The sequence below is a fragment of the Mus pahari genome, chromosome 8 (assembly GCF_900095145.1).
Source record: "Mus pahari chromosome 8, PAHARI_EIJ_v1.1, whole genome shotgun sequence".
In the NCBI taxonomy this organism is placed as follows: Eukaryota; Metazoa; Chordata; class Mammalia; order Rodentia; family Muridae; genus Mus; species Mus pahari.
In genome coordinates, this window is record NC_034597.1 from 41,729,713 (window position 1) to 41,742,777 (window position 13,065).

A 13,065-nucleotide genomic window follows, 5' to 3' on the forward strand; every position below is an offset into this window, starting at 1 on the left:
TCTCTCTCTCTCTCACACACACACACACACACACACACACACGAGGTAAAAGTAAAAGTGTTCAGACTTACACCAGTGGGAAACACAAAATAAAATCAATGGTTAACTTAATGCAGCTGAAAAACAAAATGCAGGGTCAAAACAAAACAAAACTTACTTGGGGCTGATTTTCTCTTTAAGTAATATGTCCTTAGGCTGGCTGAAAGATGTAACATTCTTTGCATTTATTTATTTACGGACAATGTCTCCTGTATCCTAGGCTGTCCTTGAACTGGCTATAGAGCCCAAGATGATCTTGAACCTCCAATTCTCCTGCCTCCACCTCCCTAGAACCACATAAACTTGGTGTGGTAGTTGTTAAGGAAGATCAAGAGTTTGGGCCCAGCCTGGGCTATGTAGCAATACCCTGTCTCAAAGTAAAACAAAACAGAAAATCAAAATGTAAAAGTTGATTTTCCTGTTAAATGTGGGGGCACTCATGGTTATCTGATATGATGGGGTTTTGTGTGGAGGTGCAGGTTTGTGTGTATGTGTTTCTCAGAAGCCATGTAGCATGTTTTCTGGAACCTGAAACTCACCAATTACAAAGCTGGCTGGTAGGGATCCTTGCGTTTCTACCTTCACAGCACCAGGATTTCAAGTGCTTGTTGTGGAGTCAGACTTTTTACTTATTTGGCCATTTCCTCCCTGTAGCCGCCTTTTTTTAAAGTTTTATTTTTATTATTTTAAGTGTGTGCATGTGTGTCTGTGGGCAGGTATATATAAGAGAGTTCCTGGTGCTCACAGAGGCCAGAGGCACGAGATCCCTTGGAGCCTGAGTTGCCAGGGGATGTGAGCAGCTTAGTGTGGGTGCTGGGACCAGAACTCAGGCTTTCTGAAGAGTAATATACACTTTTAACTGCTGAGCCACCTCCGCAGCCCCACCATGAGGAGGGCTTTTATGTCTCGGGATGATCTTTTTATATTTTCTCCAAAGAACTAAGGATATTATCAGAAATTGCTTGATATCTCCCTATTATCTCCCAGTTCTCAAAATTTCAAATTTCCTAAGAAATAACAATTTAAAAGTCCACAAGAAGGTCAAACTCCAGCAGAATACACCTTTGACCCTATGGTCATGTGTGGTGGATGTGTGTGGCGCAGGGTAAGCTGAGAACTCTGGGGAGGTGATGGTAGGAATCTTCTTTTTTCTCTTCAGAAAGATCTTACAGGGAATTTTAAGTCCCTTGCTTTCATGAAGAGATCTCAGTTTTTTGTTTTGTGTTTGGTTTTACCCCTCTGTAAGATCATTTGCCTGTGCTAGCAGTATTACAAATGTAGGAGACTCTAGAAAATATTCTCTCAGATCATCCAAAGAGCCTCTGAAGTAGACCACTCTGAAGATGAAGCTTGAGTTCCCCGTTTTGCTCTGTAAGCGTCTCTTCTAGACCCACTTCAGGTACCACACAACGTGTTCCATTCTTCCTATGCATTGCACAGCAACTCTGCCCTCTGGGAGAAGTAGACCTGCACCCTTCATCCCAAGGTGATCTTCTCTACAGCCTTCCTCATTGATGTGGAACTGAGTGAGTGCCAGGAATCCCATCTCAGTAGCCTTGGGGCACGGGCTGTCCTGTGTTCTTGATCCCCATGAGTCAATCTTCATGGCTCTCAGCTCCTGTGTTATCATCCATCTTGCCTCAGGAACCCCCATGCCTCCCCATGGATGCCACATTCTGTGATTTTATGTTTTTCTTTCTTCTTCCTTGATCACCCCCCCAAAAAAACCCCCCAAACCCCAGAGTCTTCTCCATTGTCAAGCTAGGGTGGAACTCCAGGATTCAAGCCATCCTCCTGTCTCTGTTCACTAAGTAGCTGGGCCTTACTGATACATACTTCACCTGCCCTTGGTAGATCTTAAAGGTCTTTGTGCCCTAGGATCTAGCACAGTTTCTGGGCCCANCAGGGACTTGGGTAATGTTTGTTATCAAGTTAAGTAATAGGTGAGTTAAGAATATAAATACATTTTGTTAGACTATGGATGATGGTGAACCTAAGGAATAGAGGAAGATGGCTATGCTATGGAGTCAGTTAGGAAGGCCAAGGCCAAGATGGAATTAGGTAGCTGAGGACACTGCTTTATCATGTTCTTTCAGAGAGGAAAGTTCCCACCCACTTAGCCTAAGTTAGAAAGTGGTTCTACAGCCGACCACTCCTGGTATTTTGCCCTTGGCAGAAATCACTGTTGGAAGAGATGACCATGAGCCTGGGTCCTTTGTTCTTGGTCTTCATGCTGGGTCTGGTTATGATCCCTCCAACTCTGGCTCAGGATGACTCCAGATACACAAAATTCCTGACTCAGCACCATGATGCCAAGCCAAAGGGCAGGGACGACAGATACTGCGAATGTATGATGAAGAGAAGAAGCCTAACCTCACCTTGCAAAGATGTCAACACCTTTATCCATGACAACAAGAGCAACATCAAGGCCATCTGTGGAGCGAATGGAAGCCCTTACAGAGAGAACTCAAGAATGAGCAAATCTCCCTTCCAGGTCACCACTTGCAAGCACACAGGAGGGTCTCCCCGGCCTCCATGCCAGTACCGAGCCTCTGCAGGGTTCAGACATGTTGTTATTGGCTGTCAGGATGGCTAGCCTGTCCACTTTGATGAGTCTTTTATCAGTCCGTAGACAGCAGGCCCCTGTAACAGGCCTGGCTCTGTTTTCTTTTTATCTCCCCTCACAGTCATGATCACTGGTTCAGCGTTCACTGTCAGTGGCCAGAAAATGAAAAATCTGAAACATACGTCTCCTGATTTGCATTGCACAGAAATAAAGATGTCTCAAAAGCCATTATAAGTCACTCTGGAAGATCACTAGTTCCCAGTAAATTTAGCTTTTCCTGTTTTCTCTCCTCACAGTCCCCCAGGGGGAAGGGCCTGGAACACAGAGAGATATTCTTCCTTACCTGCTGTCAGTGGGAAGGCAGAGTTCATCTGTCTATGGTGCTGAGGATGCTAAATTGCTTTACAGACAGGACAGAGAATTTTCAAAAGAGCCAGGTTGTCTATTAAGTACTAGGTCACTAAAGGAGCCCTTTGGAAAGGAGTTTAGNATCAAGAGCCAGCACACCAAGGATATCCCCTGCCTTCTCCTCCTGTACTGCTGCTGTCATCCTCAGCAACCTAATGCATCCCCTTAATGTTTTTAAGGATCTCAACTCTGGCTAAACCTGATTCATAGTTTAACACAGAAAAAAAAATTGAGACCAGCCTTCATTAAGCAGAGTTGGAGACTTTTATCAGTGATAATTCTGACATGGGCTGTCAACAGAAAGGTTGTGAGAGAGGCAGTTAGGAGGCGAGGCATACCCAAGTGTGGGCATGGCCTCCCCAACAGAGAGTAGTATATAATTACCTTAATATTGGTCATATATACAATGCCTCTCAAGCCACACCATAAATGGTCAAAAGGACATCCCACCTTTTTTCTTTCTTTCTGTTTAAAATATTATTTTATGTACATTTTGTTTTACTGTATGTGTTTTGTCTGCATGTATGTATGGGTATCACATGTGTGTCTGGTGCCCAGGGAGGTCAGAAGAGGTGTTGGGTCCCCTGAACTGGAGTTACAGATGGTCATGGTGAATGATAGGGTCCAAACCTGGGTCCTCTGCAAGAACAGCAAGTGTTCCTAGTGCTGAGCCACCTCACGACCCCTTTTTATCTTTTGATAGGTAGGATCATAGGGTGGCTCGGGGAGTGTCTTGGATGAAATTATCATTTGCACAGGTAGAATCAAGGACCACCAGGGTTGCATAAGGGGTTTAGTACACATCTTTTTGAAAAGAAAGTTTCTTCTTCATTGTTGAAAAGTGCAAGCTTATTACTGGCAAGGGGTGAAGGCCTTAAGCAGTTGTTCAGTATGATGAAATATTTGCTTGCCAGATTGCCAAGTAATGGGTTCCTTCCCCCTCTCAGAGTCCCTCAAATTTCCCTTTTTATCCATTGAGTGTCTCTCTCTGGTCTTACACAAGGATTAGTTCTCATGGGATACTCACAAGGCATTTATTTGTCATAGCTATTTTATTTAAAGATTTAAAACTTGTCTATTTTACGTTATTCTCTCATTAACCTTTTAGTTTATTGAGTGATGTTTGGCAGCTGTGGGGTTTTAAGGAAGTTATAGAAAGATTATTTTTTTTTCCATTCTTCAACCAGATTTGTTTCAAGTATAAAAGCTCTGTATAAACCTAGCTTGCTGGATGCTGTCAGATGCACAGGTTCAGTAGGTAATGCCCTGTTAGCAAAGGTTTATGAACACATGCCTAGGTTTTTATTTAGAAAACAATTGCTAGGTGCAAAACCACCAAAGCCCTGCTTTCCCTGTGCTCAAGCCATAGCCAGTACCTGAGTGAGCCCAGCCTTCCTGAGTATTTAGGAAGGACTTGAGACGTGGGCTGGGGGTCCGTGCTCAGCACAGCAAGAACCATTTTACTTCATAAAACAGGTAGAGGTTTTTCAAATGCCCCTCATTAGAAAATTTCCCTAAGATGCCTGCCACCAAGACCAGTGACCCAAGTTTTATCTGGGGACTCACATGGTAGAAGGAGACAACCTACTCCTACAAATCAGTCATCAATCAATCATCAGTCAATCAATCAATCACTCAATCACATGAGTGGATGGGGCAGCAGTTTGAATTCAGTCTTGGTATTTTTTTTTTGTCCCAAGTCTTTTTACTCTGTCATAACAGGAAGCTGTTTAGAGTGAAACATTAAATTTCAGATAAGGCCTTGCGTCTCAGGAATAGACCATTCGAGAAGCTGAAGTAGTGCTTTCTTTTGATACTGGCAATTATCACTTATCAAAGTATGGGATTGAAGTGCAATAGAGTAAGCCCTAAGCCATTTCAGTGGCATGTGTGACCTGGAGCCACATCTTTGAAGGCAAGCACAGTGGATTCTGTATACATCAAACCATCTCAAAAGGAGACTGCTCTTGGACTGTGCCTTCAATGATAGATTGGCTTGACTCTTAAAAAAAACAAAACTATCTCCATTATTTTGGGGTACCCTCTTCTCTTGTATCAGGAATGATGTTTATTTGCTCTTGTCAATCAACCTGCAAGTCAATCTGAGGACTGGCCACCAGATGTCAGCATCTCCTAGTCATTCTGTAAGACATTCCTGCAGGAAAGTAAATTGGTCATGCCATTATTATCCTGTCTTGTTTGTTAAAACAATATACTTATTAATTCTTTAAGAATTTCATACAGTATATTTTGATCATCTTCACTTTCCTCTCTCTATTCTTCCCAGATCTGTCCCCCACTATCCCGCCCATTCACCTTCACGACCTCCCTTTTTATTTTTTAAAACTCATTGTGTCCAGTTTCTTCTGCCCCAATACTCTTGGGTGTGGGGTTGCCTTCTGGAGCATGGAAGTCACACACCCTAAAAGAAAGCTGACTTTTCCTCTCTAAGCTACTACCTCTACCAATAGATTCTCAGCAGTGATACTTCGTGGCTACCTCTCTCCTCTAGGCTGGGATCTTGGCCGGCTCGAGTTTTCGTAGTCTTGTGCATGCTGTCTCAACAGCTGTGAGTGTGTATGTGCACATGCCCGGTTGTGCCCAGAAAACAGTCTCACTGTTGTCATTCCCTGCTTTACAATCTTTCCACCCCATCTCTCCAAATGATCACTGAGCCTTGGGCCGAAACGGTGTTAGTTTTTAAGAGAGGAGTAGAGTTTCCCCAGATGTGATTTAGTCCACTAGCACAAGAGAGGAGAGGAGGGGAGGGGAGGGGAGAGAAAAGGAGAGGAGAGAAGAGAGGGAGGAGAGGAGAGGAGAGGAGAGGAGAGGAGAGGAGAGAGAAAAGTTGAGGAGAGGAGAGGAGAGAAGAGGAAAGAAGAAGAGAGGAGAGGGAAGGGGAGGGGAGAGGAGGGAAGGGGAGGGGAGGGGAGGGGAGGGGAACAAGACAGAAGTTTGTTCTGCCTTATTTCCTTTCTTCATTTCCTGGATGTAGAGCTTTCAACTTAATATATAAGCTTGCTTTGACCGGAGTCTACCTACACTTTTGGGAACTGAAGTTTCCAGACCACCAAACACTCCCTAAAGATCATACTAGCTAATTCTCTTACAAAACCCAAACTCCAGTTTTATTTAGATTTATCTTTCCTTGTTTTATACTCTAGTCAGGCAGGCCTGGGCAACTGACCACCCAGTCATGTCTGTTCTGACTTGCTCTGTTAACTGTACCGCCTGTCACTTAGTAAAGAGAACAGTGTTTGCTTTCAAGGAAGGCCATGTTGACAAACTAGCCACTCTCAGAGAAAGGGGTACAAAAGGGAAGAGCGAGAAGAAGGGGGAGATCTCAAGCAGAAGGAGCGGGAAGAGTGGGTTCTAAGTAGAGTTTACTGTGCTTTTCTCAGTACCTCCCCAGAGCCCAGTGTTTACCATCTTTTCTCCTGTTCTTGTTTTCTCCTCAGGCACTTTCTAGGTAATGATGGATCTACAGAGGACTCAGTCCTTGCTTCTGTTCTTGGTGCTGACCCTGCTGGGGTTAGGGCTTGTACAGCCCTCCTATGGCCAGGATCGAATGTACCAACGGTTCCTTCGACAGCATGTGGACCCTCAGGCGACAGGTGGCAATGACAACTACTGCAACGTGATGATGCAGAGACGGAAGATGACTTCTGTCCAGTGCAAACGCTTCAACACCTTCATCCACGAGGACATCTGGAACATTCGTGGCATCTGCAGTACCGCCAATATCCCCTGCAAGAACGGCCAGATGAACTGTCACGAAGGTGTAGTGAAGGTCACGGACTGCAGAGAGACAGGGAACTCGAAGGCCCCCAACTGTAGATACAGGGCAAGAACCAGCACTAGGCGAGTTGTCATTGCCTGTGAGGGTAACCCAGAGGTCCCAGTGCACTTTGACAGATAGACGCTGTCCTGCAGCTGTTACAGCTGATAGTTGACCTCTGAGTCAGTGAGACCAGCAACGAGTGATGGCCCCAGGCTTTGTTTCCTCTGCTTGTGCCTTATACTCACATATATCCAATATAACCCATAGTGTTAAGTGCATCCCGTCCGAGGGAAGAAGGAAGCCTCTGCTCACGGCACTGATGGCTCGGTTCTCCCAGCTTCTATCCCCTGGATCTTATGCATTACGTGTATTCAGATAGTATCTCAACTGTTATAGAGAGCTTTTCCTGTCCGAGTTGTCTCATTCCAATCCTCTAACACCCCTTGATACCAATTCTGCCACTGTATTTAGAAGCTTTGAGTTAAAGGATTTGACGACCACACACACACACACACACACACACACACACACACACACACACAAACCAGTGGAAGCTCTCAGACAAAAACCCAACTGAATGGGCTATTCACAAAAGGGGTTACCCACTTTGTTATATATACTTTCTGTTATCCCAAAATGTCATCGTTAGGGAAGCCACTAAGAGTTTGGAAATAGGGGCTGGAGAGATGCCTCTGTGGTTAAGAGCATTGGCTGTTCTTCTAGAGGACCCAGGTTCAATTTCCAGTGCCCACACGGCAGCTCACAACCGTCTGTAACCCAGTTCTAAGTGATTTGACACCTTCATGCAGACATACATGTAGGCAGAACACCAATGCATATAAAATTAAAATAAAGATTTTGGAAATAACATATTGGCAAAATGAGAGTTACTTGGCATTATTTTAGTTTGTGGCTTCTACGATTTTTTTTTTTAAATACATGAAAAATGTAATAAATCACTAAGATTCGTTGGGCCTTCTCCTCTGAAAGATTTTCAATATTTTATTACAATAAAGAGCTGTATGTTGAGTCAACTGTGTCAGGATTTGTGTTCTCCTGCTCTTTTTCAATTCCTCTCTAGTCTGTGAATTCTCATGTCCCTTAGTGTCCCTACACATTCGGGTCAAATACAGATGGCCATTAGATCCATCATGTGACATCTGACTTTGTCTCCTTTACTCCACTGAAAGTGATCCCTCTCATACACAAGACCTGAAATAAGAACTCAGAAGTGGCCTTTGCTAAAAAGCACCAATTCTTTTTTTTTTTTTTTTAAAGATTTATTTATTTATTATATGTAAGTACACTGTAGCTGTCTTCAGACACTCCAGAAGAAGGCACCAGATCACATTACAGATGGTTGTGAGCCACCATGTGGTCGCTGGGATTTGAACTCAGGACCTTCGGAAGAGCAGTCGGGTGCTCTTACCTGCTGAGCCATCTCACCAGCCCAAAAGCACCAATTCTTCATGCAACAAATTGAGTGTGCTGCATTATTTGGCATTATTGATGTTTGTGACTGCATGTACCCAATGGATGATGGACAGTAGGCTAATATTTTTGGATGCATGGGATTTTTTCCTTTCTGAGCCTTCTGTGGTCAAGTGGAATCCAAGATCAACAGGCCTAATGGATAAACAGAGTAATGGCTTTTCCCCTTTAGGATCGTGTGTGTGTGTGTGTGTGTGTGTGTGTGTGTGTGTGTGTGTGTGTGTATACATGCATGTGTACAGATGTGTGCTCAGGAAGAAGTCAAAGGTAATCTCTTCACCATGAATTCCAGGAATTAAACTCAGACTGTCAGGTTTGTTAGGGCAAGCATTTTTATCCATTGAGGCATCTCACTGGCCCAGACAATGACTCTGTCCAACCTGAGATAATAGTTAACCAGACCGTAGTCAGACAGAAACTGCTTAGCACTGCTTGGCCCCGTCCCCTCTATGTTCTTACTGCTTTTGCTAGTTCCTTGGAAATGGTTAAAGATGCCAGGTTCCTAGCCTTACCAGCACACCTCCACACTGGTTAAAGCTACACTCTTCATTCCACTGTTACCTTTTCTATTTGGTTTGATGTTTCAGTGGCCAGACCTCACTTCTTGGGACCACAAAAGTAAAGCCTTGAGCCTGGTTTGATAACACCCATTCCTTCCCACTCTGGACATTTAATAGAACATTTTAAAGATGCTGGCGGCTAAAAGAAGGGTATGTGTGAGAGATTAAACTGATCTTTGAATAATAGCAAACAGGGAATGAGACTTGATCTGAATTTCCCCTTACCTGACTTGAGCAAAGGGTTCCACAGAGTACAGCCAGGAAGTGAGTACTCCGCGACAATTATGGAAATAAACAAACAATACTTGAAGCATGGAATGTCAGTGGGTCCAAGAGAAAATGCTCCTCCCAACAACACATCTGTATAAATACGTTTAGAGTAAGGAAAGAAGATGGGAGGAGAGTTCTTTCCTGGGCGTCTTCAGGAGTTGGACGTGTGCAAGTGCCTTAGTTCTGACGCTCAGCTCCTGCTTGACATTTCCTGAGTGACAGGACAATATTGTTGCTCACAGCACCTTTGATCACACCTGCATTTACGCTAATGACTCTTAGAAGTCTCAAGAAAAGCAAGTCACTAAAAACACCAGGTGTTTGAAGAGTTGAAACTTTCTGCCCATCTTACCAGACTTAAGGAATTAGGGTAGAGCGACTGGGAATTCAGCTCTATACATCTCTTAGACAAGAGCATCTAAGAGTATGTGAAGATACTGCACGAATGAAGTGCCCAAAGGGACCTGGACACTCCATGGAATGGAACATGCCCTAGACCTTACCCTATGTATCGTCTCTGCCAGTGGAAGTGGAAGAGCTCACAATACAAAATGGACTCTCTATGTCAGAAACCTGTAAGCTGAGACAAAGGTGTGCATAAAGAAGCTTGCATGTGCATGCCTCCATCTGTAGTCCAGGCAGGCTTTGGTTTTGCACTGTCTCCCACATAGCTGTAACCACAGGCTTTGCTACCAGGCTCAGCTTCACCACGCATTTCTGAGTTTTCTTCAAATCTTGCTTGTCATCTTGTAGTAGGTCTGTGTCCAGAAACTTTACAATATTCCAGATAAACTGGGACCATTACGTGGCAATGGCTGTCTCCAGCAATGAACTGATGCCAACGTTTCCCATGTGCTCCTGAGGGTAATGAGCTTTTGTTCGATCTTTTAAAGACAGGGTCACAGTATATATCCCTGGGTGCCCTGCAACTCACTATGTAGACCAGGCTGCATACAGATATCCATCTGCCACTGCCTCCTGAGTACTGGGATGAAAGGTATGCACCACCATACAGAGCTATGAACTTTTCTGAAGCTGTTCATCTATATTTATTTTGTTTTAAAATTCCCGTTTTCCCTAACTTCCTCTGCTGTGTTTGTATCAGTCAGTGTTCTCTAGAGGATCAGACCCATTCGATTACATTCCTAAAGCTAGCTGCTATTGATATAGAGTGCGTGGCAACCTCAGCTGCTTGACAGAGGGTCTAGCATATTGACATCACAGATCACAACCCTCCAGCCTCCTTTGATTTTCATCTTTGATGGTTTTCACTGTGTGCTGTGAGAGTTCCCCGTATGCCTTTTTCCTTTGGGAAACTCTGTATGAGCTTTGTAGAGGATGTGAATGTATACAGTGGTGGCCTCTAAACAAACACAGAAGCTAAAGGTTGATGGTTCCAGAAACTCTTAGGCACTTACACCTGGTCCCAAGGATGAAAACACACAACCTAGAGAAACAGTGTTCCCAGACTCATAGTCTGAGGCCTTGGTGGTTGAGAGCAGGAGTTCAGTTGATAACTATAGTGTAGTGCCCTCAGTTGACTTCCTGGGCACATGACTTACAGGATGAATGGTACGCCCCAGCAGAAGCAGATTCTGTTAAGCTAGACTGGCTTGATCCTTCTATTAGTCAGGGTTCTCTAGAGTCACAGAACTTACAGATAGTCTCTATAGAGTAAAGGAATTTATTGATGACTTATAGTCTGCAGTCCAATTCCCAACAATGGTTCAGTAGTAGCTGTGAATGGAAGTCCAAGGGTCTAGCAGTTGCTTAGTCCCACACGGCAAGCAGGCAGAAGAGCAAGAACCAGACTCCCTTCTTCCAATATCCTTATATGGTCCCCAGCAGAAGGTGTAGCCCAGATTAAAGGTGTGTGCCACCACACCTTTAATCCCAGATGACCTTGAACTCAGAGATGTCCCTGTCTTGATCTTCTGGAATCCATAGCCACTATGCCTCAAGATCTCCATACCAAGATCCAGATCAGAAACTTCTGTCTCCCAGTCTCCAGATTAGGTTCACTGGTGAGCCTTCCAATTCTGGATTGTAGTTCATTTCAAATATAGTCAAGTTGACAACCAGGAATAGCCACTACAATCCCCTCTGCCATATACAGGAATGTACATGGAAGGAATTAGAATGATATGGCATGTAGTACCCCTAGGAGGATGAAAATTGTTCTTCTGGGTTTGTTTCTCAGGGCTCAATGTCTGGTACCTCCTGGCCTCAAAGGCTGAGAATGTGCAGGAGGAAGTATAAAGGGCCCTTGGTGTGGTTGCTGAACTTTAAAGAACAATAGGGACTTAGGTTCTTGCTGAACTTATTGATTTTGCTTTAAAGAAAAATACTGTAATAAAGTTGATGAGCTCTTTCATTTTGGATGTTGAAGAATAGGGTTAAAATGGGCTAAAAAACAATCTATGAAAAGATCATACATTTCTTGAAATCATTAAGTCAGCTTTCAACATTACCTGTGATTAAGCTACTATGCAAATATAGAGCATTTTTAAAAACCTACTTTAATAAGGGCACTTAAATGCTTCAACCTTCCCTCTAGCCCACCACCCACCAGAGGTTGTGGAAAAGAAAGATTAATAGGAAATGGGGGTTGCAGACCTGTTTAGAAATAGTTCTTTAGGGGCTATTCTAGTATTCATTGTCAACAGTCCTGTCCTCTAGTAAAACACCAACATAAATCAGCAATAGCAGTTCAAGCCAGAAGAAACCTCGAGGCTCCACCAATCAGTCTGAGTCCATGGAGGTGGCAAAATATCATGAGAAGTTCTTTAGTGAGTTTCTGTCTATGAAGGCACAGCAAGTGAAGATCAGCAAGGAAATGTAAGGCGACCAATACAAGAACTTCCTTCTACCCTTTGTGGGGTCATATTTATATTCTTTCTAAACATCACCTGACCTGTGTCTGCTTCAGCAAAGCATCCTTTCACCTGTCTGCCCCAGGTGACAAACAAGATATCACATGACATAACTGAGTTTCCAAAGAAATCAGAAATTTCCACTTCAGAGTATAAAACATGCTGCTTACCCCTCCCCAATAAATGCAGAAGCTTTCCTGATTTCCTCAGACGGTGTCAGTCTCCTCTTTCCAAATCTGCATTTTGGGACCCACTGGAGCTGAACTTTGGTACCATAAGGTCTATTTCCTTATTTGGCCACTTCTTATTCCTAAGACTGACTATCAAGGTCCAGCTATCAAAGTATTGAAGTCGGGCAATGAAAAGCCCCCTTTGGCTCACCTAATTTACATGCCGAATTAAAATTAAACACCTTATCCTAACACAGGGTGTTTATACCCTGGTACCTTTATAAACTCCCATTTCCCTATGGACCACATCTGTCTCCTCTCTGTCCAGAGGCAGTCCTTTGTCCCTGAGGAAAATACCCCTTACCCCTCCCTTACCCTTTTCCTCTCCTCTCCTTTGCTCCCTTCCCCTTCTTCCTCCACCTTCTGTGTTTATCCCTCATCCCTTCTGTCTGTCCCTCTGAGGCAAATAATTATTCCTTGTGCTTGGTCTGAGAACTCAATCTTGGGGATCCTGAGCCAATACTTTTTCTTTTATACATTATGATTCACAATAGTAGCAAAATTACAGTTATGAAGTAGCAACAAAAATAATTTTATGGTTGGGGGGGTCATCACAACATGAGGAACTGTATTAAAGGGTCACAGCATGGGGAAGAATGAGAAATCACTGCTCTACAAGATCAACAAGCACACTTATCCACAGTGCCATCTCTCTAGTCCCCTGTCTTGCACTTCTTACTTTTTTTTTTTTTTTTTTTTTTTCATGCTATATAAGTACCATATACACGTGTGAGGACTAGATGAAAGCTTGCGTGGATGTGTATTGTTGACTTGAGTACAACCATGTCAAGGAACCTAATGCCTCAGACTCAGGGAGTGGTAATGCCTTTCCCAGCCCAGAGCAATG

The 13,065-nt window shown here is 43.7% G+C and overlaps 2 protein-coding genes across 2 annotated transcripts in view; both read left to right on the plus strand.

Annotated features, from left to right (window-relative positions):
* The window catches only part of Rnase4 (ribonuclease A family member 4), a 15,072-nt gene extending 7,241 nt beyond the window's left edge, over positions 1–7,831 (plus strand). The window contains exon 2 of the mRNA XM_021203621.2: positions 6,472–7,831. Coding sequence (XP_021059280.1) covers positions 6,486–6,932 — 447 coding nt within the window. The 5' untranslated portion in view covers positions 6,472–6,485 and the 3' untranslated portion in view covers positions 6,933–7,831. The remainder of the gene's footprint in view (positions 1–6,471) is intronic.
* Positions 1,212–2,836, plus strand: Ang (angiogenin). The gene has a single exon (XM_021203622.2). It carries the CDS (start codon positions 2,234–2,236, stop codon positions 2,633–2,635), a length of 402 nt encoding a protein of 133 aa, XP_021059281.1. The 5' UTR covers positions 1,212–2,233; the 3' UTR covers positions 2,636–2,836.
* Positions 7,832–13,065: the final 5,234 nt, after the last annotated feature.

Excerpts from the sequence above, each read along its gene's own strand:
- Ang (XM_021203622.2), top strand. The coding sequence starts at position 2,234 with ATGACCATGAGCCTGGGTCCTTTGTTCTTGGTCTTCATGCTGGGTCTG.